Source organism: Gymnodraco acuticeps, unplaced genomic scaffold (genome assembly GCF_902827175.1).
Source record: "Gymnodraco acuticeps unplaced genomic scaffold, fGymAcu1.1, whole genome shotgun sequence".
Taxonomy (NCBI): domain Eukaryota; kingdom Metazoa; phylum Chordata; class Actinopteri; order Perciformes; family Bathydraconidae; genus Gymnodraco; species Gymnodraco acuticeps.
The window spans coordinates 67,704-94,690 of record NW_022992005.1 but is presented as its reverse complement, the minus strand read 5'-3'; the positions used below and the strand labels follow the sequence as shown (position 1 = coordinate 94,690).

The 26,987-nt window shown below is 41.1% G+C and overlaps 1 protein-coding gene across 5 annotated transcripts; it reads right to left on the bottom strand.

Moving 5' to 3' along the window:
• trim55b (tripartite motif containing 55b) lies at positions 1-26,987 on the bottom strand. Of its 5 annotated transcripts, none has more exons than XR_004567566.1 (9): positions 26,668-26,987; positions 11,576-11,745; positions 7,075-7,261; positions 6,707-6,802; positions 6,069-6,302; positions 4,391-4,413; positions 3,241-3,365; positions 294-446; positions 25-257 (listed from the first exon to the last, which is right to left on the bottom strand). XR_004567566.1 is itself a non-coding variant. In XM_034201310.1 (8 exons), the coding sequence occupies exons 1-8, from the start codon at positions 26,794-26,796 to the stop codon at positions 358-360; spliced, it is 1,053 nt and encodes a 350-aa protein (XP_034057201.1). In that variant the 5' UTR covers positions 26,797-26,826; the 3' UTR covers positions 1-357. The 5 variants fall into 5 exon arrangements, 3 of the variants coding, with proteins under 3 accessions (XP_034057201.1, XP_034057198.1, XP_034057200.1); XR_004567567.1 differs by having other exon boundaries at positions 25-209; XM_034201310.1 differs by having other exon boundaries at positions 1-446; positions 26,668-26,826.

Genomic DNA, 26,987 nt, shown 5'->3' with positions numbered 1-26,987 from the left:
CTAAAAAAAGTGTTTAAAAAAAACAAACACATTTTTAAAATGAATTTTTAATAAAAATCGCGGTAGATTTTGTCAGTCTCACGACGGTACTGGGACGTTTATTTACCGCGATATTCGGTATATCGTTACATCCCTAAGAAACACTGATCCTTTAGTCACCGAAACACAGTCTCTTCCTCAGACACCTGGAGAAACACCTGGAGAAACGCCTGGAGAAACACCTGGAGAAACACCTGGACAAACACCTGGACAAACACCTGGACAAACACCTGGAGAAACACCTGGAGAAACACCTGGAGAAACACCTGGAGAAACACCTGGAGAAACACCTGGACAGCCTCTGATGTTTGGTGTTTTTCAGGTAGAGGTGGAGGCTGAGGGAGACGTGACAGGAGCCTCCCCCTCTCCATCTTCCTCTTCATCATCTTCATCCTCGTCTTCATCGTCTGAGGAGAGAGCAGCACAGGTGAGAAAGCAGCGACTACCTTTATTTTTTACTTCTTAAATATGTTTTATTGAAGGAATCTGTCGATCTGTAAATCTAATAGAAATACATATATGCAAAAATATATATAAATGTAATAAATTGAAATATAAATTCACAACAAAAATATATATAAATAAAACGGCAACATGTATAGCCTAGTGTTGTCACGATACCAATATTTTGGTTTCGATACCGATACCAAGTCAAGAATTGCGATTCCGATTATTTTTCGATACTTTTCTTAAAAAAAGGGAAAGTCATAAATGTAATTATTGTGCTTTATTTCACACCAGAACAGAACCATGACACAAACGTTTAAACAATGAGAACATTAAATTAAATAAATGACAAGAATTCGTATTAAATACAAATAAGCATCATCTCAAACTACTTTTTTGTCAAAATAGATTTGTATATTAAACAACAGAAATTACATTCAACACAATGAGGTCTCCGACAAAAAATACAACATAACCTCACTGTCAGAGATATAGCTCAAATACTTCCAAATTTAGCTTCTGGCGTCTTTGTTGTCAACAAGCCGAGGCGCAGCGGCACTTGCACTCCCACTTGCAGCCATGCTTCTCGTTTTCTCACATGCTCTGGCAGCTAGCGCGTGCACGAGAGAGGGGAGGCACTTATAGCGTGCTTGAGAGGGGAGGGACTTAGAGCGTGCTTGAGAGGGGAGGGACTTAGAGCGTGCTTGAGAGGGGAGGCACTTAGAGCGTGCTTGAGAGGGGAGGCACTTAGAGCGTGCACGAGAGAGGGGAGGGACTTAGAGCGTGCTTGAGAGGGGAGGGACTTAGAGCGTGCTTGAGAGGGGAGGGACTTAGAGCGTGCTTGAGAGGGGCGGGACTGCAGGCACGGCTGCAGTGCAGGGAGTGGAAGCAGAGCGCTGAACACACACGGCTCTTATTAAAACAGCGCTTTCTCACCGGAGTACTTTCCCCCGTCATTCTTAAAGTACCGATACTAATGAAACGGAGGAATCGTACCGTTTTTAACGGCAGGGTATCGCAGTACCTTTCAAGTATCGGTACACCGTGCAACACTAGTATAGCCTCAATGTCCTGAAATAGCTGAATAAGTTAATAGTTGAATGGTTTATAGCTGAAAGTAGGCTGAAGGAGTTACATATGAAATGTAAGTAGTAGTGAATGAATGTTTACAAACACCTGTGTGTGTAAGCCCAGAGATCAAAGGTTACCACGGTGACTACAATATCAAAACACCCGTTTACGTAAGCCCAGAGATCAAAGGTTTCCATGGAGATGTGCTGTGAAAGGAGAGCCTTTCCATTTGATCTGAAGGAGAATTTTTGACAAGTTTTTCTCTCTTCATGCCCTCAAGAGGCATTTTGTTTAATATTCTTTTTTATCTTCCAACCTAGGAGGTTTTCCTACGTTTCCCAGGAACAATTATGTCTGAGGAGTGTAGGGTTTGGGAATTATGGCAAGTTTAAAACGTTTTTTTGGGAGAATTTCAAGCACTGCTCCACTCTGTTTTGAGATCAAAGCACTCTAGACTTAACGAGCTGCTCCATCCACTCCAATGTTAACATCTGAAAAAGGCCTCTCTGCTAAGCTCCAAACTAAATTCAATATCTCAAAAAGTTTAAAAGATATCAAAAATCTGAATAAATGTTATAGCTAAAGGTTTTGTGATCATTTTAAAGCTGGATTGAAGTCTCTAGCTGAAAGTATGTGGAAGGAGAAGCATTTGGCGCAAGGTGTAGGAAAAGAGGATTTGAAGGCTCCCATTGACTTCAATGTTAAAAAAAGAGTTTAAAAAGCTGAATATTTCAAAAAGTATAAAATATTTTGAAAAAGTTGAGGGTTTCTCATCGATTGCTGAAAAGGCTGAATAGTTTAATATTTGAATGGTTTCTGCAGCTGAAAGTAAGCTGAAGTTATGGAGTGCTAAAGTATTGGTTGATTTGAAGATCTTTTTTTAACATTGAAGTCAATGGGAGCCTTCAAATCCTCTTTTCCTACACCTTGCGCTAAATGCTTCTCCTTCCACATACTTTCAGCTAGAGACTTCAATCCAGCTTTAAAATGATCACAAAACCTTTAGCTATAAAACTTATTCAGATTTTTCATATCTTTTAAACTTTTTGAGATATTGAATTTAGTTTGGAGCTTAGCAGAGAGCCCTTTTTCAGATGTTAACATTGGAGTGGATGGAGCAGCTCGTTAAGTCTAGAGTGCTTTGATCTCAAAACAGAGTGGAGCAGTGCTTGAAATTCTCCCAAAAAAACGTTTTAAACTTGCCATAATTCCCAAACCCTACACTCCTCAGACATAATTGTTCCTGAGAAACGTAAGAAAACCTCTCCTAGGTTGGAAGATAAAAAAGAATTAAGAAAACATATGAAACAAAATGCCTCTTGAGGGCATGAAGTGACAAAAAGTCCACCTAGCTCTCATTAGACTCCATGTAAACAATTTCTGGAACTTTCTTCAGAACAGAGAGAAGTACACTTTAGACAAACTGCTCCCATCTCCACATTTTACACACAAACCAAAAAACTATTTCAGTTCTTTGGGGTTCCCTGATGCTCACGGTCTGCTCATTTGTTGAAAGGAGCAATCGTTTTTGAACAGGTGGCCAAATTGTCAGATATAATACTCAATGCATTCTTAATGAGACTCAGTGCTGCAGTTGGTTGCCATGGTGTTGCTGGGCAGATTGAAACCTTTGATCTCTGGGCTCACACAGGTGGATCCATCTCTCTCTCTCTCGTCTCTCACCCTGCAGGAAGTCGAGGCTCTTCAGCGCTCGGCCCTCCTTCGTGAATTCAACGCTGAAGTGATCCATGTTCTCATATCCTCGCTCCACTTTATCCAGATGAGCCGTGCTGCAGGCGTCCGTGAGCCTGGAGAGAGACAGCTGGATCAGAATCTATTGATCAGACTCAATCTATTGATCCCAGATCGGGGAGTAGCTTTTAACCCCTTTGCACCCGGCACTCTCCCGGTCAAATTGTCTCGAGACATTGAGGTCTAAAAACATTTAAGAATAATTTGTGATAAAGTTATGTGTAAAAAAAAAGCCACAACGGAAATAATGTCCACATTTTGCACCCGTTTGAACCGTTAAATATAAAGTCTCTAATACATATCTTCTTCATCTTAATTCCTAACAACATATGAAGCGTCTATGAATAGTGTTTGCAAATTCTCAAGTAGAGGTGAAAATAAGTTTCATTTATGTTAAAGTTTTATGTAAAAACCCACCTCCAAAATAATAAAGACTGCATCCAACAATATATAAATAACATGGAATCAGATCAGACTGACTCGAGACATCATTGAGGTCGAAACACATTCAGGAGAATCGTTGGTGATAAAGTGAAAAGTAAAATATAGTTCAGCTCGAGGAGTTCAAACAGCTAAGGAGTTATTAGGATGATATCACGGTCTGCACTCCAGCTGCACGCATCAGAGCAGGAACACACAACAGTTGCTGTCATGATATCAAATACACATTTAAATGTTACTTGTCATGCATTTTGCAGACTGTTCGACGTCTCTGTTTCCATGGTGATAAAGTGATGTGTTAGAATCACCTCCACAATAATAAAGACTGCAGAAGACATTACAGTTTGAGTTCAGTCCCAGTTGGAGTGCTTTTCATCGAGGTGTTGTTTTCTCTTTCTATCAGACTGATCAGAGTTACTCCTGGAAGTCTCTCAGAGCAGGTTTCCATCTGAACAAAGAGAGAGCAGCTGCAGTCGCACACCTCCGTTTCTAGTAACTCCGGTAGCAGCTGGAGGGCGGAGCACACATTAGATTCCACGTCGTTACTCTGAATATCCCACAAGTTACTTCTTCTTGACTTCAGATGACATTTGGTTATCTTCTTTTAATTACTAGACATCTGATAAAGACATGTACTCACTTTTTGAGCAGAGGCTTGGTGTTCTGTAGGAGAAGCAGAAACACACACGTGGCGTCACACACTGATCTCCACGTGTTTCATCATTTCAACCGGATTTCATTCAGTCTGAAAGAACTTCATATTCTACTTACATGTATAAAGACTTCTTGCACTACTTGTTATTGTATTTGATTATATATGTTGCATCGTTGGAGGAGCTCAGGTCAGAAGGATCTCATTGATTCACAGATTGACAGGTGTTATTGTCATATGCTCATAAGCTACAGTATAGAAGTAACACAAATAGAAAACAGAATATGATCTATACAAGAACAGAATGTAACGTTAACTATTGTACATTATAACAAAAGCAGATCGGGTTGTTGCAGTGATAAAGATAAATGAGGAAAGAAGCCTTTGAGGAACATCTGTTAGAACTTGGTGTTAACTGTTGATGTCACCGAGTAGATTACAAAATGGAGGCACGTCACAGAGCTCAGGTGTGTGTGTGTGTGTGTGTGTGTGTGTGTGTGTGTGTGTGTGTGTGTGTGTGTGTGTGTGTGTGTGTGTGTGTGTGTGTGTGTGTGTGTGTGTGTGTGTGTGTGTGTTTGTGTGTGTGTGTATCAGAGTTCCCGTTAGCCGGTAATTACCGGACTACGACCGGTAAAATATGCTGAAGACCGGCAAATCTAAATCTCTCCGGTCAAAGTGTCCGTTCAAAAATAATTTCCATTTAGCGCAATACCATCAGTTGCGCAACTTGCGCCATTTATGTGACAGACAAGAAGAGTCAATTCTAATGTCTAACACTTAATGTGGAGAAAGAGATGTCCTGGATGGGTTGATTGTGCGTTGATCTGTTGGTAATGCCTCAGGGTTCCGGTGGGCATGTAAACAAATGCATAATGCTGCGCTATACTTTGCGGCCTCACCCAGTTGCATAGCGACACTTATTGTTTAGGTGTCTTTTAATAAGCAGGTAGTCATATCATTAGCTAGAACTAGCTGGATCTGATCGATATGGACATAAACGAGAGTCTAATCTGACGGGAGAGAGAGATCAGCTGCTGCTGACGAGTCGACACGCAGCTCTGCATGATCACATGCAGCGGTGAGCGGAACAAACACACACTTCAGGTTAGAATATCACACGCAGCTATTTTAATGACCTCTCAAACTACCGTAACTAGTTATAGATATGTTTAGTTTTACTGTCGGGTCACTCATTACTGATCCACGAGCTGCGTGATACTGACGGGCTGTCAGGAGAGGGAGAGCGCTCCGTTTATTGTTCCCGTGTTATTGTAAGTTACTGTTCACTTTTGAACAATGTAGTTAATCTACTATCATTAGTTTGTTTAATATCGAATCATCAATTTGTTTTAAAGCACAATAAATAACAAAGAAGACCTTTGACCGGCACTTTTCAAATTGTGTCCGGAAGATTTAAACTTTAACGGACATGTTGACCGGCGAACAAATATTCTAATGGGAACTCTGGTGTGTGTGTGTGTGTGTGTGTGTGTGTGTGTGTGTGTGTGTGTGTGTGTGTGTGTGTGTGTGTGTGTGTGTGTGTGTGTGTGTGTGTGTGTGTGTGTGTGTGTGTGTGTGTGTGTGTGTGTGTGTGTGTGTGTGTGTGTGTGTGTGTGTGTGTGTGTGTGTGTGTGTGTGTGTGTGTGTGTGTGTGTCCGGGTCTCACCTGCAGGAACAGAGCCATCTCCGGCTCCTCCATGTTCTGGATGCCGTGCTCCACCATCTTGCAGCTCTCCTCCAGATGTTCTCCGTACTTCTTGTTCAGTCCTCTGATGTACGTCAGCTTCTCGTCCTGCTCCGACGTCACTTTCTGACTCATGTCTCTCTTCTTCCCCTCCAACGCCGAGTACAGGAGGTCGAACTTCTCACACACCAGAGTCTTCTGCCGCCGGCCGTTCTCCTACACACACACACACACACACACGCACGCACACACACACACACACACACACACACACACACACACACACACACACACACACACACACACACACACACACACACACACACACACACACACACACACACACACAGGGGTCAGACCAATGCAATTTGTTCTACTTCCACTGTCTTATCAGTGTTAAGACTCCTCCTCACTACCGCCACCTGCTGCAGGTGAACTTCAGGTGAACAGGTGACAATGTTGTCTTAATGTGTGTAGAGATCCGGCCTGCAGTGTGTGTGTGTGTGTGTGTGTGTGTGTGTGTGTGTGTGTGTGTGTGTGTGTGTGTGTGTGTGTGTGTGTGTGTGTGTGTGTGTGTGTGTGTGTGTGTGTGTGTGTGTGTGTGTGTGTGTGTGTGTGACCTCTATGACCCTGCAGGCCTCCTCCAGCTGGCTGACGATGCCCTGCATGCGGTCGTTGTTCCCGACCATCATTGCGATCCCGTCACTCAGCTCCGACTGAGAGGAAAACACGGAGAGATGAGGATGAGGATGAGGAGGAGGAGGAGGAGGAGGAGGAGGAGGAGGAGGAGGAGGAGGAGGAGGAGGAGGAGGAGGAGGAGGAGGAGGAGGAGGAGGAGGAGGGAGGAGGAGGAGGAGGAGGAGGAGGAGACGTTACAGTAGAGATTTCAATGTGAGGCGTTCACAGTGAACGCACCAAACACACACCAAGGAGCTCCCCATGCATGATACAACGTACATCTCTCATGCACTTCGCAGCCTGCTGTTACCTTCTTGGTCTGGAAGACGCTGGAGATGGGCGCCACCTCGCAGTCTTTGTGCTCTCCGAACACTTTGCACATGGAGCAGGTGGGCACGCCGTGCGTCACGCAGTAGATGTTGATCTTCTCTCCCTCGTGCACGACACACATCGGAGACTCCTCCTTCCTCTCGGAGGCCGGCGTGCTGCTGCTGCTGCTGGGGAGGAAACACACCGACAATCACCTCAAAGAGACACAATAAATAACCCAAGATGTTATTTATTATCTATGTGATGTTTTCATTCAATTAAAACACTGTGACCTCAGATGATGACTCACTGACACTAAACACTGATGCATGAGATGTCAAAAGTACATCCTTTACTGAAGTAGAAGTACACATACTCGTGTTTAAAAATACTCTGGTAAAAGTAGAAGTACTGACTAAACTTCTTTCCTCAAGTCAAACTAAAGTACTTTGAAATGTACTAAAGTAAAAAGTACCCATAACTAGCAGCTGCTTTAAAGAGTACCTGACCTCCCTTTATATTATTAGAACAATAATGTCATTGTTAGCTAATGAATGTTTCCATGCTGAACAACGGCAACATGACAACGTTTCCATTGGTCCCTCTTCTTTAGAGAAGACCAGGAAATGATGGATACACGGATCGTGTTCAAATCAATAGGCACGCAATGACTCTAAGAATATGATCACGCATCAAACACACATTCAGACTAAAGGAACCAGCTGTTTGGGAAATGAGAGAAGTAGAAAGTACAAGTATTTGAGTTCAACATGTAAGAAGTAGAAAGTACAGGGTATTTGGTTCCATGGTAAGCAAGTGAAAAGTAGCAGTATTTGAGTTCAAAACATGTAAGAAGTAGAAAGTACAGGTATTTGATGTTCAACAGGTAAGAAGTAGAAAGTACAGGTATTTGAGTTCAACTGTAAGAAGTAGAAGTACAGGTATTGAGTTCAATGTAAGTAGAAAGTACAGGTATTTGAAGTTCAACATGTAAGAAGTAGAAAGTACAGGTATTTGTGTTCAACATGTAAGAAGTAGAAAGTACAGGTATTTGTGTTCAACATGTAAGAAGTAGAAAGTACAGGTATTTGAGTTCAACATGTAAGAAGTAGAAAGTACAGGTATTTGTGTTCAACATGTAAGAAGTAGAAAGTACAGATATTTGAGTTCAACATGTAAGAAGTAGAAAGTACAGGTATTTGAGTTCAACATGTAAGAAGTAGAAAGTACAGGTATTTGTGTTCAACATGTAAGAAGTAGAAAGTACAGGTATTTTGTGTTCAACATGTAAGAAGTAGAAAGTACAGGTATTTGAGTTCAACATGTAAGAAGTAGAAAGTACAGGTATTTGAGTTCAACATGTAAGAAGTAGAAAGTACAGGTATTTGAGTTCAACATGTAAGAAGTAGAAAGTACAGGTATTTGAGTTCAACATGTGAGAAGTAGAAAGTACAGGTATTTGAGTTCAACATGTAAGAAGTAGAAAGTACAGGTATTTGAGTTCAACATGTAAGAAGTAGAAAGTACAGGTATTTGAGTTCAACATGTAAGAAGTAGAAAGTACAGGTATTTGAGTTCAACATGTAAGAAGTAGAAAGTACAGGTATTTGAGTTCAACATGTAAGAAGTAGAAAGTACAGGTATTTGAGTTCAACATGTGAGAAATAGAAAGTACATGTAAGAAGTAGAAAGTACAGGTATTTGAGTTCAACATGTGAGAAGTAGAAAGTACAGGTATTTGAGTTCAACATGTAAGAAGTAGAAAGTACAGGTATTTGAGTTCAACATGTAAGAAGTAGAAAGTACAGGTATTTGTGTTCAACATGTGAGAAGTAGAAAGTACAGGTATTTGAGTTTCAACATGTAAGAAGTAGAAAGTACAGGTATTTGAGTTCAACATGTAAGAAGTAGAAAGTACAGGTATTTGAGTTCAACATGTAAGAAGTAGAAAGTACAGGTATTTGAGTTCAACATGTGAGAAGTAGAAAGTACAGGTATTTGAGTTCAACATGTAAGAAGTAGAAAGTACAGGTATGTGAGTTCAACATGTAAGAAATAGAAAGTACAGGGTACATGTTGAGTTAACAGGTATTGAGTTCACATGTAGAAGTAGAAAGTACAGGTATTTGAGTTCAACATGTAAGAAGTAGAAAGTACAGGTATTTGGGTTCAACATGTAAGAAGTAGAAAGTACAGGTATTTGAGTTCAACATGTAAGAAGTAGAAAGTACAGGTATTTGAGTTCAACATGTAAGAAGTAGAAAGTACAGGTATTTGGGTTCAACATGTAAGAAGTAGAAAGTACAGGTATTTGAGTTCAACATGTTAGAAGTAGAAAGTACAGGTATTTGGGTTCAACATGTGAGAAGTAGAAAGTAAAGGTATTTGAGTTCAACATGTATGAAGTAGAAAGTACAGGTATTTGAGTTCAACATGTAAGAAGTAGAAAGTACAGGTATTTGAGTTCAACATGTAAGAAGTAGAAAGTACAAGTATTTGTGTTCAACATGTGAGAAGTAGAAAGTACAGGTATTTGTGTTCAACATGTAAGAAGTAGAAAGTACAGGTATTTGAGTTCAACATGTAAGAAGTAGAAAGTACAGGTATTTGAGTTCAACATGTAAGAAGTAGAAAGTACAGGTATTGAGTTCAACATGTGAGAAGTAGAAAAGTACAGGTATTTGAGTTCAACATGTAAGAAGTAGAAAGTACAGGTATTTGAGTTCAACATGTAAGAAGTAGAAAGTACAGGTATTTGAGTTCAACATGTAAGAAGTAGAAAGTACAAGTATTTGAGTTCAACATGTAAGAAGTAGAAAGTACAGGTATTTGGGTTCAACATGTAAGAAGTAGAAAGTACAGGTATTTGAGTTCAACATGTAAGAAGTAGAAAGTACAGGTATTTGAGTTCAACATGTAAGAAGTAGAAAGTACAAGTATTTGTGTTCAACATGTGAGAAGTAGAAAGTACAGGTATTTGAGTTCAACATGTAAGAAGTAGAAAGTACAGGTATTTGAGTTCAACATGTAAGAAGTAGAAAGTACAGGTATTTGAGTTCAACATGTGAGAAGTAGAAAGTACAGGTATTTGAGTTCAACATGTGAGAAGTAGAAAGTACAGGTATTTGAGTTCAACATGTAAGAAGTAGAAAGTACAGGTATTTGAGTTCAACATGTAACAAGTAGAAAGTACAGGTATTTGTGTTCAACATGAAAGAAGTAGAAAGTACAGGTATTTGGGTTCAACATGTGAGAAGTAGAAAGTACAGGTATTTGTGTTCAACATGAAAGAAGTAGAAAGTACAGGTATTTGTGTTCAACATGAAAGAAGTAGAAAGTACAGGTATTTGTGTTCAACATGAAAGAAGTAGAAAGTACAGGTATTTGTGTTCAACATGTGAGAAGTAGAAAGTACAGGTATCTGTGTTCAACATGTAAGAAGTAGAAAGTACAGGTATTTGAGTTCAACATGTAAGAAGTAGAAAGTACAGGTATTTGAGTTCAACATGTAAGAAGTAGAAAGTACAGGTATTTGAGTTCAACATGTAAGAAGTAGAAAAGTACAGGTATTTGAGTTCAACATGTAAGAAGTAGAAAGTACAGGTATTTGAGTTCAACATGTAAGAAGTAGAAAGTACAGGTATTTGAGTTCAACATGTAAGAAGTAGAAAGTACAGGTATTTGGGTTCAACATGTAAGAAGTAGAAAGTACAGGTATTTGAGTTCAACATGTAAGAAGTAGAAAGTACAGGTATTTGAGTTCAACATGTAAGAAGTAGAAAGTACAGATTTGGGTTCAACATTGTAGAAGTAGAAAAGTACAGGTATTTGAGTTCAACATGTAAGAAGTAGAAAGTACAGGTATTTGAGTTCAACATGTAAGAAGTAGAAAGTACAGGTATTTGAGTTCAACATGTAAGAAGTAGAAAGTACAGGTATTTGGGTTCAAAATGTAAGAAGTCAAAGTAAAAAGTCGTCTGTACTGATACCAGAAAAATGTACTAAAGTAACAAAGTATTTGTACTCCAATACTTCAGCCTATTGATGAGTGATGTCAGGGTGAAATGTCACATGAACAGAGCAGTTATTGATCATCCTTCAGCTCTGATCGATAACACTGAGCAGGTGTATGATGGATTTATGAATAACTGACTCTCTTCTTCCCATACCAATGACTCAGGGCTTTATGTGGACGACCAATCAGAGGAGACACTGAATGTGGTCGATTAAATCAATAAATTCCTCAGTGTGTGTAACCTTTGACGCCACGGAGACGTGATTGAAGATGGGCTTTTATTGTGAAAGGTAAACACAGATATCTCCATCATCTGGATCTTTTTTAATGACACACCTACACTTTTTATTTATGGAGAGATTACTGAGATATCAGTCACCAGGGGATGCCACCACAAAGAGTCATCGAATAACTGTAAAGGATGCAAGACGACTAAAAAGAGATGCAGAATGTGTGTGTGTGTGTGTGTGTGTGTGTGTGTGTGTACCTGCTGGTCTCCTGTTTGAACATGTCGATGATATTCTCCACCAGCAGGTTCCTCTGCAGACCGTAGACTCCGTGGCGATCCAGAACCACCTCATGTCTGCAGGAGGGACAGCGGAACCTTCCACCAGAAGAAATAGATCCTCCTCTGGTGGGGAGGTAGGGGTTAGAGGCCTACACACACACACCCACACACAGAGAGAGACACACACACACACACACACATACACACACAGAGACACACACACACACACACACACACACAAAGAGAGACACACACACACAACACACACACAGAGAGAGAGAGAGACACACACACACACAGAGAGACACACACACACACACACACACACACACACACAAAGAGAGACACACACACACACAACACACACACAGAGAGAGAGAGACACACACACACACACACACACACATACACACACACACATACACACACACACACACACACACACGTTGATTTCTTTAGATATCTTGTATCACACATTTTTACAACAACAACAAATAACTGGTACCTTAGAGACTGACATGTAGTCTGAATCAACAGACAGTATATTTAGGTTTTTAAATGTGTAAATATTGTCACAATCGTCACTAGAACAACACTTCTACTTTGTGAGGTTTTGTGTCATTATTATTCCCCCAAAGAAGCTTCAGTTGCGTCCGGAAGCACGTTCTGGTGATATGAGCATCAGATGCTGCAAACTACACGTGACCGTATACAAGCAGGAGAATATAACCTCACAAAAAGGGAAAACTAAAATAATGGAAGTTCCAATTCTTTACGATCTGCAGCATTTGGTAACACTTGATTTTGATAGTCCATAGTTAACACTCTATAAGTCATCAGTAGCATGGCAACAGGTTATTAGCCGATATTCAACCTTACTATCTGTTGATTGGGTCAACATCTTCAAAATTGACAAACTACTCAAAATCAATCTGTCAGTTGAAAGTCAACAGCTGACTATCTGCTGATAATCTGCTGAGTCAAGATGTCAACTAAAGATTACATTAAGCATTAGTTGATCAACAGATAAGCAGCTTTACAGTTTAGTTGACTATCTGTTGATCGTCAACTAATCTAGAGTTGACTATCAGTATACTTATAGTAGGCATTCTCCACTAAGCGTTTGGAGGCATGTGTGACCAGAGTTGGGTGTAACAATATTACTTTTGTCGGTAACGGAGTAGTGTAACGCGCTACTTTTATAATACAGTAATCACTAGTTACTAACATTTCCCCGACACGCGTTACTTCGTTACTTACTAAAATCAGTCATAATCACACTGACAGACAAGAGGGGTTTCCGCCGCAGGTTTATGTGTACGTAATCTGCGCGCGCGTCCACATCTCCGCGCGCAGTGCTGCATGAACATGGCTGAGTCAGCGGTAACTCTCGAGGGGTGGAGGCAAGGGCGCCGGAAGCGGGGGGGCCAGGGGGCCATTGGCCCCCCCACTTTACGGCCCTGCCCCACATTTTCGCAGCAGCGGATGCCGCGGAACCCTGTACACATCCCGTTTCAATAACTCCCCTCTTCTCTAAAGTCGCATCTAAAAAGAACGCCATCTGATCTAGCTGTGTATATTTAGTTATTGTTGATTGTTATATTCAGTCTCAGTAGCTACAGGCATGTTTGAAGCTTGTAAAGGGAAGATGACAGCTCGCCTCTCACTCGCCACTCTGCTCTTCTACAGCGTCGCCCCCCTCCCTCCGCTGACATTATGAATGTAAGGCATAGTAATCATAGATAACACGGCAGGGTCCGTTACAGTTTGTTTTCATCTGATTTCAAATAAACAAAGTCTTGGCTTTCAGAATATTAAACTTGTTTCGGCAAATTCAGATGATAAATACAGCTTTGAAGCTTCGGCATAATTACAAGCGGAGAACGGAGTAATTTGACGTCACAGCAGGCATAACAACAGCCGGTGTTTCTGGTGAGTGTTTTCCCCGGGAAACAAACACAATACACACAAACACACACACATGGTATACACGCACACACACACACACTCGCGAGCTTCCCCCAGACCAGTAATCCAAACGGAAATATCTTCCCTCCGTACTACTTTGATCATTTGCTCCGCTAATAACCAATCAGATCGATGGATTCCAGAGAAGAGGAAACTTTAAGGCCTTTTTCTCAAAATGATGACTCGGTGATAGTCATTATATAATGTGACATATTTTGCTTAATATAGTACAAAAACAATCCTGATATCATTAGAAAGCTAGGAATCTCCTCTTTCCAACATTGTATATAACTCAAAATGTGTCTTCGGATCAATGCGACTGACTTCGATGGAGCAGGTAACTTTGCATTAGGTAGAATACAGCAGGCAGACATAACAGGAAGAATATGTACATTTTAATCCAATCAAATAGGACATTGTCACACCATTCAAATGTATCCATGTACATTACAACCAATAACAAAGCTTAGATGTGTTTATTTGTTACGTTGTTTACGTTATGTGTTACGTTGTTCAGTGTGTGTTACGTTGTTCAGTGTGTGTCAGCCGTTAACCTGGATAGATAAACTTGCAAACATGTCAGAAGAACCGGCGCATAAGAAAACAAAATACAGTCAAACTAAGCTGAAATTCAACAACTTGAATGTCACATCCCTGACATCCACAACTCCGGAGCCTGGTCCTTCAACCATAGAACCAGCTCCAGAACCTGGTCCTTCAACCATAGAACCAGCTCCAGAACCTGGTCCTTCAACCATAGAACCAGCTCCGGAGCCTGGTCCTTCAACCATAGAACCAGCTCCAGAACCTGGTCCTTCAACCATAGAACCAGCTCCGGAGCCTGGTCCTTCAACCATAGAACCACCTCCGGAGCCTGGTCCTTCAACCATAGAACCAGCTCCGGAGCCTGGTCCTTCAACCATAGAACCAGCTCCGGAGCCTGGTCCTTCAACCATAGAACCACCTCCGGAGCCTGGTCCTTCAACCATAGAACCAGCTCCGGAGCCTGGTCCTTCAACCATAGAACCAGCTCCGGAGCCTGGTCCTTCAACCACAGAACCACCTCCAGAGCCTGGTCCTTCAACCATAGAACCAGCTCCAGAGCATGGTCCTTCAACCATAGAACCAGCTCCGGAGCCTGGTCCTTCAACCATAGAACCAGCTCCGGAGCCTGGTCCTTCAACCATAGAGCCAGCTCCGGAGCCTGGTCCTTCAACCATAGAGCCAGCTCCGGAGCCTGGTCCTTCAACCATAGAGCCAGCTCCAGAGCCTGGTCCTTCAACCATAGAACCAGCGCAGCCAGATGAACCCCAGCAGCAGCTCTGCGGCCGCAGAGGCTGTCAAAACCGCTGCCGCCGGCATCGTTGAACCGAAACAGGCTGGTTCCGACTACATGGAGGTTTGTTGTCGGGACATTGAGACGGGACAATAAAAGCTTATTTAGGCAAAGAGAAGGTACTTCAATGCAGAATGGTACAAAAACAGAGAGTGGTTCATTATTTGCAAAACCACTAAACGAGCCTTCTGTGAAATATGCAGATGTGATGCTGTCAAACGGCTTGTAACTTTCTCCAAATGTGGAGATGACAGCTTTGTAAATACCGAGTTAATAACTGGAACTTTTCACAGAGCTTACTTCAGTCAAACACCAGTCAACATTCAGCTTGTCAAACAAGAGCGTAGCAGGAAACAAGGAGAGATGGAATGATGTGTGGGTCTGTATAGTTTAATGTACAGGAAAGGAGTGAGCAGAGGGTTGAGTTGTCCATTCTTGTTCTGTTTTCTCTGACCATCTTCCTCCTGAAGACCCTCTCAGACTTTCATTTGCTCGCGCTACTAAAGAGACACGTTACCATGGAAACCAAACAATGGTGTAGCTGTATTGAAGTCCGAGTGGAAACAGTAACATTTGGTGCGTTATGTTAGAATGAAACAAATCAGATTTAGTCATAAATCGGGAGAAATGCGGGATAAATATGACCCCGGGAGGAAAACGGGAGTCTCCCGCGAAAATCGTGAGGGTTGGCAAGTAGGATATGCCACATACACACGCACTTTTTGGCCCCCCCACTTCTGAAATGAATCCGGCGCCGCTGGGTGGAGGTCTGCCCATTACTTTGAGTTCGTCCAAAGAATAGACAGGAATGTGACGGTGAGGTGCAAACTGTGTCCAGGCCAGAAGCTGTTATCCACTGCTGGAAACACCACGTGGTCAAACCTCAACAAGCACCTGCAAAGAACACATGCTAACGTGAAGCAAACGCACACGCTATTTGTTGTGTGTTTATATCACGTTGTCTGTTCTTCTTCTCTGTTTTCCGGTTGTTGCCTGTTTTGAATGACGAATACACACTACCGCTGTCAGTACCAGATATGTTCGGGCTACCAGATATGTTCGGGTGTATTTCCGTCGCATCCGTCATCCGTCATATTCGTCATATTTTACGGCAACTCAAGAGGGCCATCACGGTCAAATTCCGAACATTTAAACATAGCAAACACTTCATTCTTTACTTTGTCCGTTATTATATGTAGAAGATTATACTTTTTCTCCGTCATGTTGTTTCCTTAGCAACAACTTCAAACAGGCATAGCCTACACTTCATTCTTTACTTTGTCCGTTATTATATGTAGAAGATATTCATTTTGTCTCCGTCATGTTGTTTCCATAGAAACAACTTCAAACAATAACAACTAACCGCTAGCCGCAAAGCTAGCTTCACAGCCACTGCTCCGTTTTCGGAGACTTTGCACACGTTTTTCACAAACATTTTCACACGCTAGGAGTACTTCCACTAGCTTCGTCTTGATGTGTAGATGTGATTTGATGTGTCCCCCAACTCCTCTCCAAAGTTCAGATATTTAATAAAATACTCAGGGGAGTTTCCTGAATTTTCATGCCCAAAGCCAAGCACTAGGCCCTGGGTAAATTAAGAGGCTGATCTCGGGCACTTTTGTCCACTTTCCCTGGTGGTCGAAACTCAAGCCAGACATCCCTGGAATCGTCTCAGAGAGTAGATGATCAGTGGGGCCTTGTTTTTACTGAATGATGTGTTTTTTTATGGGGAATTCAAATATGAGCTTATTTTTAGGATTTTCGGAGACTTTGCACACGTTTTCACAAACATTTTCACGCTAGGAGTATGGGAGTACTTCCATTCGCTTCGCCTTGATCTGTAGATGTGATTTGATGTGTCGTGTGTCTCCCAACTCCTCTCCAAAGTTCAGATACTATATAAAAATACTAAAAGGTAAATAAAACATTAAACATAATGACAAAATAACAACCTGAAATATATGTATTCTATCTACACATTTCGTAATTATCTAATCTAGTGGCCTTATAAAAGTGTTGGCTAAAGTAACGCAGAATATATATATGTTTTAATTGTAAATAATTAGAAACATTATTTATGTGCACAAGTACATGGGACCCCACCATAGCACCCCACACATAACAAGCTGTCCCGAGTTCCTCCGGCTGCAGTTCCACAGACGGCCGGTGTGTGGCAGCAGAGCGCTGGTAGCAGAGGGAGGTGAGTATATGACGGATATGACGGATGACGGATGCGACGGAAATACACCCGAACATATCTGGTACTGACACCGCCGCCTGCTGGTAAGGAGAGTTATTGCCACTCACGCATGCGCAGTTCGTACGTGCTCGGCGAGTAAAGTAACGAGTTACTTTATGTAGAGAGTAACGAAGTAGCGTAATATATTACTTTTTTTTACTAACGACCCCATCTCTGGTTAGGACTATCCAATTCAAGTGAAAACAGTTGAGAACAGTAGAAAGTCTATAACCAACAGAACACATTCATCCACTAATGATATGCAACAGATATGGGAATAAAGCTAAATGTTTTACACAACTGATCACGAGCACTGGATAACTGAAGTAATACCAGGCTACAAAGCACCGAACAAACACTAGATGCAGCATATCAGAGAAAGAAAGCTCTTTATTTTAAGAATATACTACAAATATAGTAAAAACACTGAACAGTTGTGAAATGGTCAAAAATAAAGTTTGAAACACATTATCTACCAGCTGGTAGTCAATACCAGGCAAACGGAAATAAATCACTGCAGATTTGAACAGTTTAATAACTATAAATAAAATAAACAACGAAACTTGACCAACAGAAGAACTTTAAATTATTGATCTACCCTGAGGCCAAGGTCAACGTTAAAGGTATAATATGTAGGAATTTCCTAAAAAACAATATATATATATATATATAAATATATATATATATATATATGTATATGATCCACTACAAGTGTGTGATGCTGTCTGTATCTGACCCTGCCCTCTGCCTGTATTTTCTCTTCTCCTTTTATGTCGCTGTGCTCAGGACGTTTATGGGCGAAAGAGCCTTTGGGTCCAATGGGTGCAAACCCTGTGCAAATCTATCAAGGATTAACACAAATAAGGACAGTGCTAAAACTGATGCTCACATCTGGTTGTAGAATCACCATACTCTTCTGTCAGAAGCCCAAACTTATGGTTTATAAGAAATCCTAATGCTTGAAAGTAGAAAAAAATAATACTTAAGAGCAGAAAAACAAAATATGGTCAACTTACAACATGATGAAATTAGCAAGAGCCAAAAGTCACGTCAGAGTGTTTTTGTTACTGTAACATATCTGGCCAATCAGGGCAGGTTATATGACAGGGTATGCTTTTGCAATATTCTTTCAGATTGACCATAAATTATGATAACAGCAATCTATCAAGAGAATACCTTTGCATTGCTGACCTATGGATGGACTTCATCCATGCGAATAAGCTGCAGTGATTGTGAGAAACGTGACTTTGTCCAAACACTTCTCCTCAAACGTCTTTTACGTCAGCAATTGCAGGACATCACATTGTGAGAAACTGAACATGTTCTATGTGTGTGTTACGCACACACACACACACACACACACAAACACACACACACACACACACACACACACACACACACACACACACACACACACACACACACTAAGTTGGATATATAATTCATTCAAATAACAGCAGCTTATGTAAAAACCATGCTGTTTATGCAAGGAAGCCGTTCATGTCAGGGTCTATACGCTGAAATAAATCTGTTGTAACATTAGCTACTTGACTAAATGGTATCTTGCCTCCAGCACTAAAAGTCAACAAAACTCCGTTGACTTGCCCTAAACTACTTTTGTTTCAAAGTGCGTTTAAATAAGTCACACTTAAGCAACAATGAGAACATGTTTTAAGAACTCATTCATTTGTAAATTAATATCACATTTTCTGAACTTTCTTATAAATAAGTTTTGGAAAACTTAATAAAAACGCTTTTGTCAACGCCACGCCCTCAAACGAGAATCGCGCGGTGTGAGACTTCCTGTTCCTCTTTGCAGCGGTTCTTCGGCAGGGCCGAGGGAACCGGGCAGAGTTTCGCCAGTCAACGTGTATTCAAGTTTCAATCTTCCGGTCAAAGGTCGTCTTTGTTATTTATTGAACTTTAAAACAAATGAATAACGACTCTATATAATATAATAATAACATACACAGAGCCTCTCTTTTTCCTCCCTCTCTTCGGACAAAATGACCGTATAGGGCGTACACACGGAGCCGTTGGACCCCAGAGCGTTGCTATGCCGGTCTATCCACCTTGGGACCCGTTATCTTTACCGTAGTCGTTTAGTGCCGTATTCGGTCGTCCTCGTGTGGCTCATGTGGCTCGTGTGGCCGGGGCCTGAGGTGCATTTAGGCGCAATTCAGTACAATTGTGTATTGGGCAAAGATGGATTTATAACATCAGCAAGATGTGTTCAATGTAGTCCAGTAGAATGCGGTCTTTAGCGAGAAATATCAATAAGTAAAGTTGTATTAAGGAGATGTTTTACTACAACGTAAAATAGATATTAGACAGTATGCAAACGAGATAAAGGAGTGTATATTGAAGTAATTAGGATCCGCTGTGTAGAGAACCATGGAATTGTACTGCTATCTAACAATACCATCCTTAATAAATGCCATCCTTATAAATGTGTATAAATACAATACCGTTTTAAATGATACTTATATTTTAATTATGTTTGATTCCATTAATTTAATTAAAGATGTTTTAATGAATTCTACTGAAATGATTGTTACATTTTCATCATGTAACTATTTTGTTTTTTTATTTGCCTCCCCAGAAAACAGTCGCACCTCCTCTTGAAGACATGTTGCCTCCTGCTGTGGACTTCAGGTCAGCTTCAGGTCCACTTCAGGTCAGCTTCAGGTCCACTTCAGGTCAGCTTCAGGTCCACTTCAGGTCAGCTTCAGGTCAGCCCTCGAGTCTGTCAGACTATCAGGTCCACTTCAGGTCAGCCCTTGAGTGAGTCAGACTAGTTCAGTGGTTCTCAAAGTGGGGGGCGGGCCCCCCCCTGGGGGGCGCAGAGGCATGCCAGGGGGGGCGTGAGAGACCAGGAGGAAAAATGGCTATAAAAAAAATAAATAAAAAAAAGATTTAAAAAAAAAAATCATAAATTGAAAAATTATTGATTCGAAAATAATATGATGCAGTACTATTACGTCTGGGTCTCTGTGTTTCAATAAAGCTCAGCTCTGCGTGTGTGTGTGTGTGTGTGTGTGTGTGTGTGTGTGTGTGTGGTGTGTGTGTGTGTGTGTGTGTGTGTGTGTGTGTGTGTGTGTGTGTGTGTGTGGTGTGTGTGTGTGTGTGTGTGTGTGTGTGTGTGTGGAACGAGCCATTTTGTGTGCGCGAGAGAGAGCGCACCGGTACCGGAGATCGTTGTTGTTAGCTTCTGGTGCTAGCGAGCTACGCTAACGGATATAAGGAGTTTTTTCAACAACAAAGTGGAGGAGAGTCCTCTCCTGTCAGACTGAGAGACTCAGTGAACTAAAGGACTCTCTCAGTGTTATCTCAGTGGGTCTCAAATGTTTTGATCACCATTAATGTAAACAATTATTTCCGAGGCACACATTTATATGATCATTAGAGTTATAAAAAAATAAGAGAATAAATGAAAAACAGGTATGAAATACTATATGACAGTAAAACAAGAATAAAGTTTAAAAGGGTGATTTGTCTGTTCTGTTTCAAATGGGTGTTGAGAGAGGTATCCATAGATCTCTTCATGTTGCTCTCAAAGTGCACCAGATTGATGCTTTTAACTTCAATATTTAAAAATAAATCTTCCCGGGGGAGCTTGCCCCCAGACCCTCCTAGAGGAGGTTAGGTCCACACACCACCTATAAAAATAGCACTTTACCCCTGCTTACACCTATATGCGGCAAGCTGAGAGTGTTGCAGTAGAAAGTTCCTCTGTAGCGCCCGGGACATTCATGGGAAACCCTAAATGTTTGAGCACCCTCTATGAAACATCAAGCTACCCCACAGCACCCCCAAAATAAATCTCTGGCGCCGCCACTGAGCCTGACTTGTATTGGGGGGGCCCGACTTTTTTTTTTCTCCAAAGGGGGGGCCTGACAGAAAAAAGTTTGAGAACCACTGGACTAGTTGTTGCTTCACAGGTTAATTCAAGACGTGTTATGTTTACATACTAACGTAATGAGCATCAGGTCAACGTACCCATTTCTATTTTCTGAATCACAGATGGGATGGAGATGTAAAGTGATATTTTAAAACAGTATGGACTCCGTCAGGGACCCTTTGGACAGAAACGTGCCGTGCCCTGCGTTCATAGACTGGCCTGCGCTCTCACTCATCAAGACAAAAGTTAAAATAATCGTCTGTTCTTTTTATTCTAGGACCCATGTGCCACTTTATATACATCTCTGAGCATGAGGTGGGTTACAAACAAGTAGTTGGACATTTTATGAACTATCTCAATCTCATGACCATTTGGTTCAATTTCTTGCAAACCAGCCTTTTGTTGTTGGCTTAGACCCCCTGTGATGCATGTGAATAGCACCTCAGTTACCGTCTGCTAACAGCTAATGTAAACTGGCTCGTTATGATTTCAAGACCGATGTGATTTTAGTTTTGAGGAAAACATGGTGTGTCCTGATTTGTACTCAATGTAGTGTTCGTTTGTATTCACAGGGAACAGCAGAGGTCGAAGTGCAGCAGGCTCGTGATGGACGGCATGGAGCTACGCTGCCCACGAGCCAGATGCAGTTATAACCATCAAGTCATAACCATGTGTCTCCATGTATGTTCATTAGGGACACTAAGATCCAAAAAGTGAAACCACGCATTATCACAAGGAGAGATAAAAAACACTTTGTGGAGCAGGGTTTTTTACACGATCTGTTTGATTTTGATTGGGGTAAGATCAATCTGTGTGCGGATGTAGAAACTGCATGGTCTTATTTTTATCTTGGTTTTATGAAAATTATAGATAAACATGCACCTCTGCGTAATTTCAGAGTGAAGGGTCGAGACAATCCCTGGTTTTCCGCTGAACTGTCCAGTCTCCTTCATGAGAGAAACAATGCCTGGGCTAAGGCTAGGAAATCAGGCTCAGAGGTAGAATGGCTACGCTTTAGGCAGCTAAGGAATAGCTTCACATCACAAATAAAAAGTGCTAAATCAAAGTTCTATCTGTCAGTTTCCACAGAAAATCTGAATAATCCTAGGAAATTTTGGAAAGCCATAAAATCGATTTCCACTGGTGATATTCCAAATGAGCTACCTCCATGCCTTACCACAGAATCTGGCATTATATCAGACAGGGCTACTATGCTCAATTGTTTTAATAAGCATTTTGTGTCTTGTGGCTCGCTGTTTGATTCTGTCACTGACTGTGCTTCTGCTTCTGTGAACGCTCCAATCCTTGAACAATGTGGTCTGGAAAACCCTTTCAGTTTTACCCCTTTTACTGTTGGTGTTGTCCATGATGTTTTATCCAAGTTAGATCCTAGGAAACCGGCTGGCCCGGACAACCTAGAACCTTTCTTTTTAAAGATAGCTGTAGATGTTATTGCTCCACCGCTTACTTCTCTTTTTAACCTCTCCCTTAGCACAAATACAATTCCTAAAGTATGGAAGTCTGCTTATGTCTTGCCTTTACTGAAAGGAAGGGAGGCAACTATTTTAAATAACTATAGCCAGGCCAATCTCGAAATTGTCAGTTCTGGCTAAAGTGCTTGAACGACTAGTGAGTGAGCAAGTAAAGGACTTTTTATGTATAAATGATATCCTGTCGAAACATCAGTCGGGCTTCAGGAAAAAACATAGCACCATCACTGCCACAATGAAAGTTGTAAATGACATCACTAGTTTTTTAGATAATAAGCAGAGTTGTGCAGCTCTGTTATTGATCTCTCTAAAGCGTTTGACACCGTTGATCATCGCATTTTAAAACAGAGGCTACTCAGCATTGGCTTGTCCAGCCTGGCAGTGGGGTGGTTTGTGAACTACCTCTCTGAAAGGTCCCAATGTGTACACTTTGATGGGCTCACTTCTGAGTGGTTGAGCATTTCTAATGGTGTACCTCAGGGTTCTGTTCTAGGTCCACTTTTATTCTCCATTTATATTAATAGCTTGGGTGATAATGTGGAGGAAGCTACCTTACATTTTTATGCGGATGATACTGTGATGTATTGTGCAGGTACCTCAGTTAAGGAGGCTGTTGTTAAATTACAGACTGTTTTTAACACTGTTCAGACTCAGCTCTCAGCGCTTAAGCTTCTTTTAAATGTGGATAAAACCAAGTTAATGCTCTTTTCAAAAGCTAAAAAGTCACCAGAGCCTGTTTTAGATATTGTAACCATGCAAGGAAAAAAACTTGAAGTGGTAACCTCTTACAAATACCTTGGTATCTGGCTTGATGACTGTCTTTCTTTTAAACTGCATGTAAATAACCTGCTTAAAAAACTGAGGGTTAGGCTAGGTTTTTTTTATAGAAACAAGTCCTGTTTCTCTCTTGAGGCCAGGAAAAGGCTCTGTGAGCTTTTTACCTGTGCTGGACTCTGGTGATCTATTTTATATGAATGCGCCGGCCAATTACCTCACCAAGATAGATGCCGCCTATCATAGTGCACTAAGGTTTGTGACAGACTGTAAGACTTTGACTCATCATTGTACCCTGTATACAAGGGCAGGGTTGCTTTCACTTACTGTACGGCGGCTAAATCACTGGTATCTTTTTATTTATAAAGCAATGTTAGGGAAACTTCCGTCTTACATCTGTTCCCTGATCTCACAGCGTATTGTAAATGGCTACTGCCTGAGATCTAAAGCTGTGGTTGTATTACATGTGCCAACTGCTAGGACTGTATTAGGAAATACAGCTTTTAGATGTGCAGCGCCGCTAGCATGGAACAGTCTACAAAAGGAATGGAAGCTAAGCAGTTTGATTCCATTTCATGTTTTTAAAGCTAGGATAGACGCTATACAATCAGTGCTACTAGTATACAAACTGTAGTATCATATACTGTCCTTTGTTTTCTGTCATGTTTGTATTAATGTTTGGAACTAATTGAAGCAGGTCACCATTGTAAAAGAGGTCTATGATCTCAATGGGTTTTATCTGTATAAATAAAGGTTTTGAATTGAATTGAATTTGGGGCGGTGGTGGCGAAGTCCATAGGGACTTGGCTTGGCAACTGGAAGGTCACCAGTTCAAGTCCCGGCAAGACCAAGTGCTACCGAGGTGTCCCTGAGCAAGGCACCGTTCCCTACACTGCTCTCCGGGCGCCGTTCAAAATGGCAGCACACTGCTCCTAACACTAGGATGGGTCAAATGCAGAGAAACAATTTCCCCACGCGGATTAATAAAAGTCCATCTTAATGTGTTGTGCTTTTAAACAAACTTGAAATAATAACATTTTAATTAAATGTATTAACATATTCTTGAAATAAAGAGCTTTCTTTCTCTGATATGCTGCATCTAGTGTTTGTTCGGTGCCTGGTATTACTTCAGTTATCCAGTGTTCGTGATCAGTTGTGCAAAACATTTAGCTTTATTCCCATATCTGTTGCATATCATTAGTGGATGAATGTGTTCTGTTGGTTATAGACTTTCTACTGTTCTCAACTGTTTTCACTTGAATTGGATAGTCCTCCTCACACAGGCCTACAAACGCTTAGTGGAGAATGCCTACTATAAGGGCGCGTTGCCACTGCAGGCCTCGCTCGGTTTGGTTAGGCCTTATTAGGCCCAGCTCACTTTATGCTGTGCTTCCATTACAGTTTAGGAACTGGGGCAGTTACTATAGTAACGCAGTGTAGGCGGAGCCGTGACGTCATCTTCAATGAGAGCCCCAGAAAAAATACACAGCCGTTAGCTGTTAGCCCTCAGAGCTCACAGCTCCTCATTTCTGTTCAGAAACTAGAGTTAAACAAGTACAAACCACAGACTGCCTGTGTCATGGAGAATACAGTCGCTGCTTTATTTATGTCTGTAGGCCGTTGTTGTGAGTGTGGACGGTCGGAGCATATATAACGTTAGCTTAGCCAAGCTACATTTAAAAAACACGCATTTTAAAAGGTGTTTCTCTGCCGTCTGTCTGCAGACTTGTCAAAGCATTAACTCATGGTTTGTACTAACCGGTATCAGTATGTTGTTACTTCGGCATCATTTAGAAACGTGTATTACAATTAAATCAGTCAAATATGTTCATCTTGTTGTAGTTGTAGCCGCCTTGCCAGCGATTCTCTCTCTAGTTTAGCATACTCAGCCCGACTCAGCCTGGTTGTTCCTGGCCCTAGAACCACCATTTTATGGGGCCAGAAAAACTGAATTAGGACCCGCTAGCCGGTGCTAGGCCAAGTGGAAACGCAACCAAAAACGGGCCCCGCTCGGCTCGGCACGCTTAAAGCGAGCTACCCGCTGCAGTGGTAACGCGCCATTAGTATACAGATGGTCAACTAAACTGTAAAGCTGCTTATCTGTTGATCAACTAATGCTTAATGTAATCTTTAGTTGACATCTTGACTCAGCAGATTATCAGCAGATAGTCAGCTGTTGACTTTCAACTGACAGATTGATTTTGAGTAGTTTGTCAATTTTGAAGATGTTGACACAATCTACAGATAGTAAGGTTAATATCGGTTAATAACCTGTTGCAAAAAACATGTTGACAGTCAACAAACACTTTTTGTCAAATCTATAGATCAACACTTGAGATGTTGGTTATATTCTACTGGCAGTGAAATGCATGTTACTTGTCTGTTGAACAGTGTTGTTGAATGTCAGCTGATGACTTAGAGTGTTAACTATGGACGATCAAAATACAGTGTTACCCAGCTTGTTTTCAGTGGTTGTGATTATTAATATAAACAGTGCTTTTAAACACAGCCTTATCTCTTCAGACTTAACACACTCAGATGTTCTGTCTTTCTGATCATATATTATTATATGAGCATATTATCATGTTTTCTGTTGTGTTATTATTGAATGCAGGCAAACTAACACACATGACCGTATAAAGGACAGCACAAGATGAACAAATATTAGATTCTTTTTGGCATTTAACTTCCAATTGTTAAAGATTTGCAGCATTTTGTCAGTGGTTGTGATTTATGATCTGAACACCGCTTGTAATCACAGTCTTCTCGATTCTGACAGAATCTTCCTGATGGAGAATAATGCGCTCGTGTTGTCAGAGCGACGGCTTCAACAGAAACCCCCCGGCTCCTCCGGTCCATATTTAGAGAACATTAAACACAACAGAGAAATATAGAAGTATTTACATTGATTTAATGCAGCAGAGGTGGGAAGTAGTGGAGTACAAATACTTTGTTACTGTACTCAAGTACATGTTTCTGGTATCAGTACTTTACTCTACTTATTTTTATAAAGAAGAGGGACCAATGGAAACGTTGTCATGTTGCCGTTGTTCAGCATGGAAACATTCATTAGCTAACAATGACATTATTGTTCTATTAATATAAAGGGAGGTCAGGTACTCTTTAAAGCAGCTGCTAGTTATGGGTACTTTCTACTGAAGTACACTTCAAAGCCTCTTTACTTTGACTTGAGTAAAGAAGTTTAGTCAGTACTTCTACTTTCACCAGAGTATTTTTAAACACGAGTATGTGTACTTCCACTTGAGTGTGTTTACTACGCTCTCTGATAGTTAGTGACCTTTAAACGCAACAAACCAGAGAAGTATAGATATCTTTAGATGGATATGAACGCAGTGTTTTTACCGTGAACACGTCGTTGGCACACTTCCTGCAGAGGTTGTGTTGGCAGGGCAGGATCACCACTGGCTTGGTGAAGATCTCCAGACAGATCGGGCAGATCAGCTGCTTCTCCAGGTTCTCCATGGAGTTCATAGTGCAAACCAGTAGATTAATCCACTGCTTTAACTCTTAAACTAACCCAAACTAACTCAAACTAACCCAAACTAACTCAAAGTAACCCAAACTAACTCAAAGTAACCCAAAGTAACCCAAAGTATCAGAGCGGAGAGAGAGTGAGAGCTCCAGAGGCCTCGCTGTGTCAGGTCTGTTTTTAGAAACCTTCT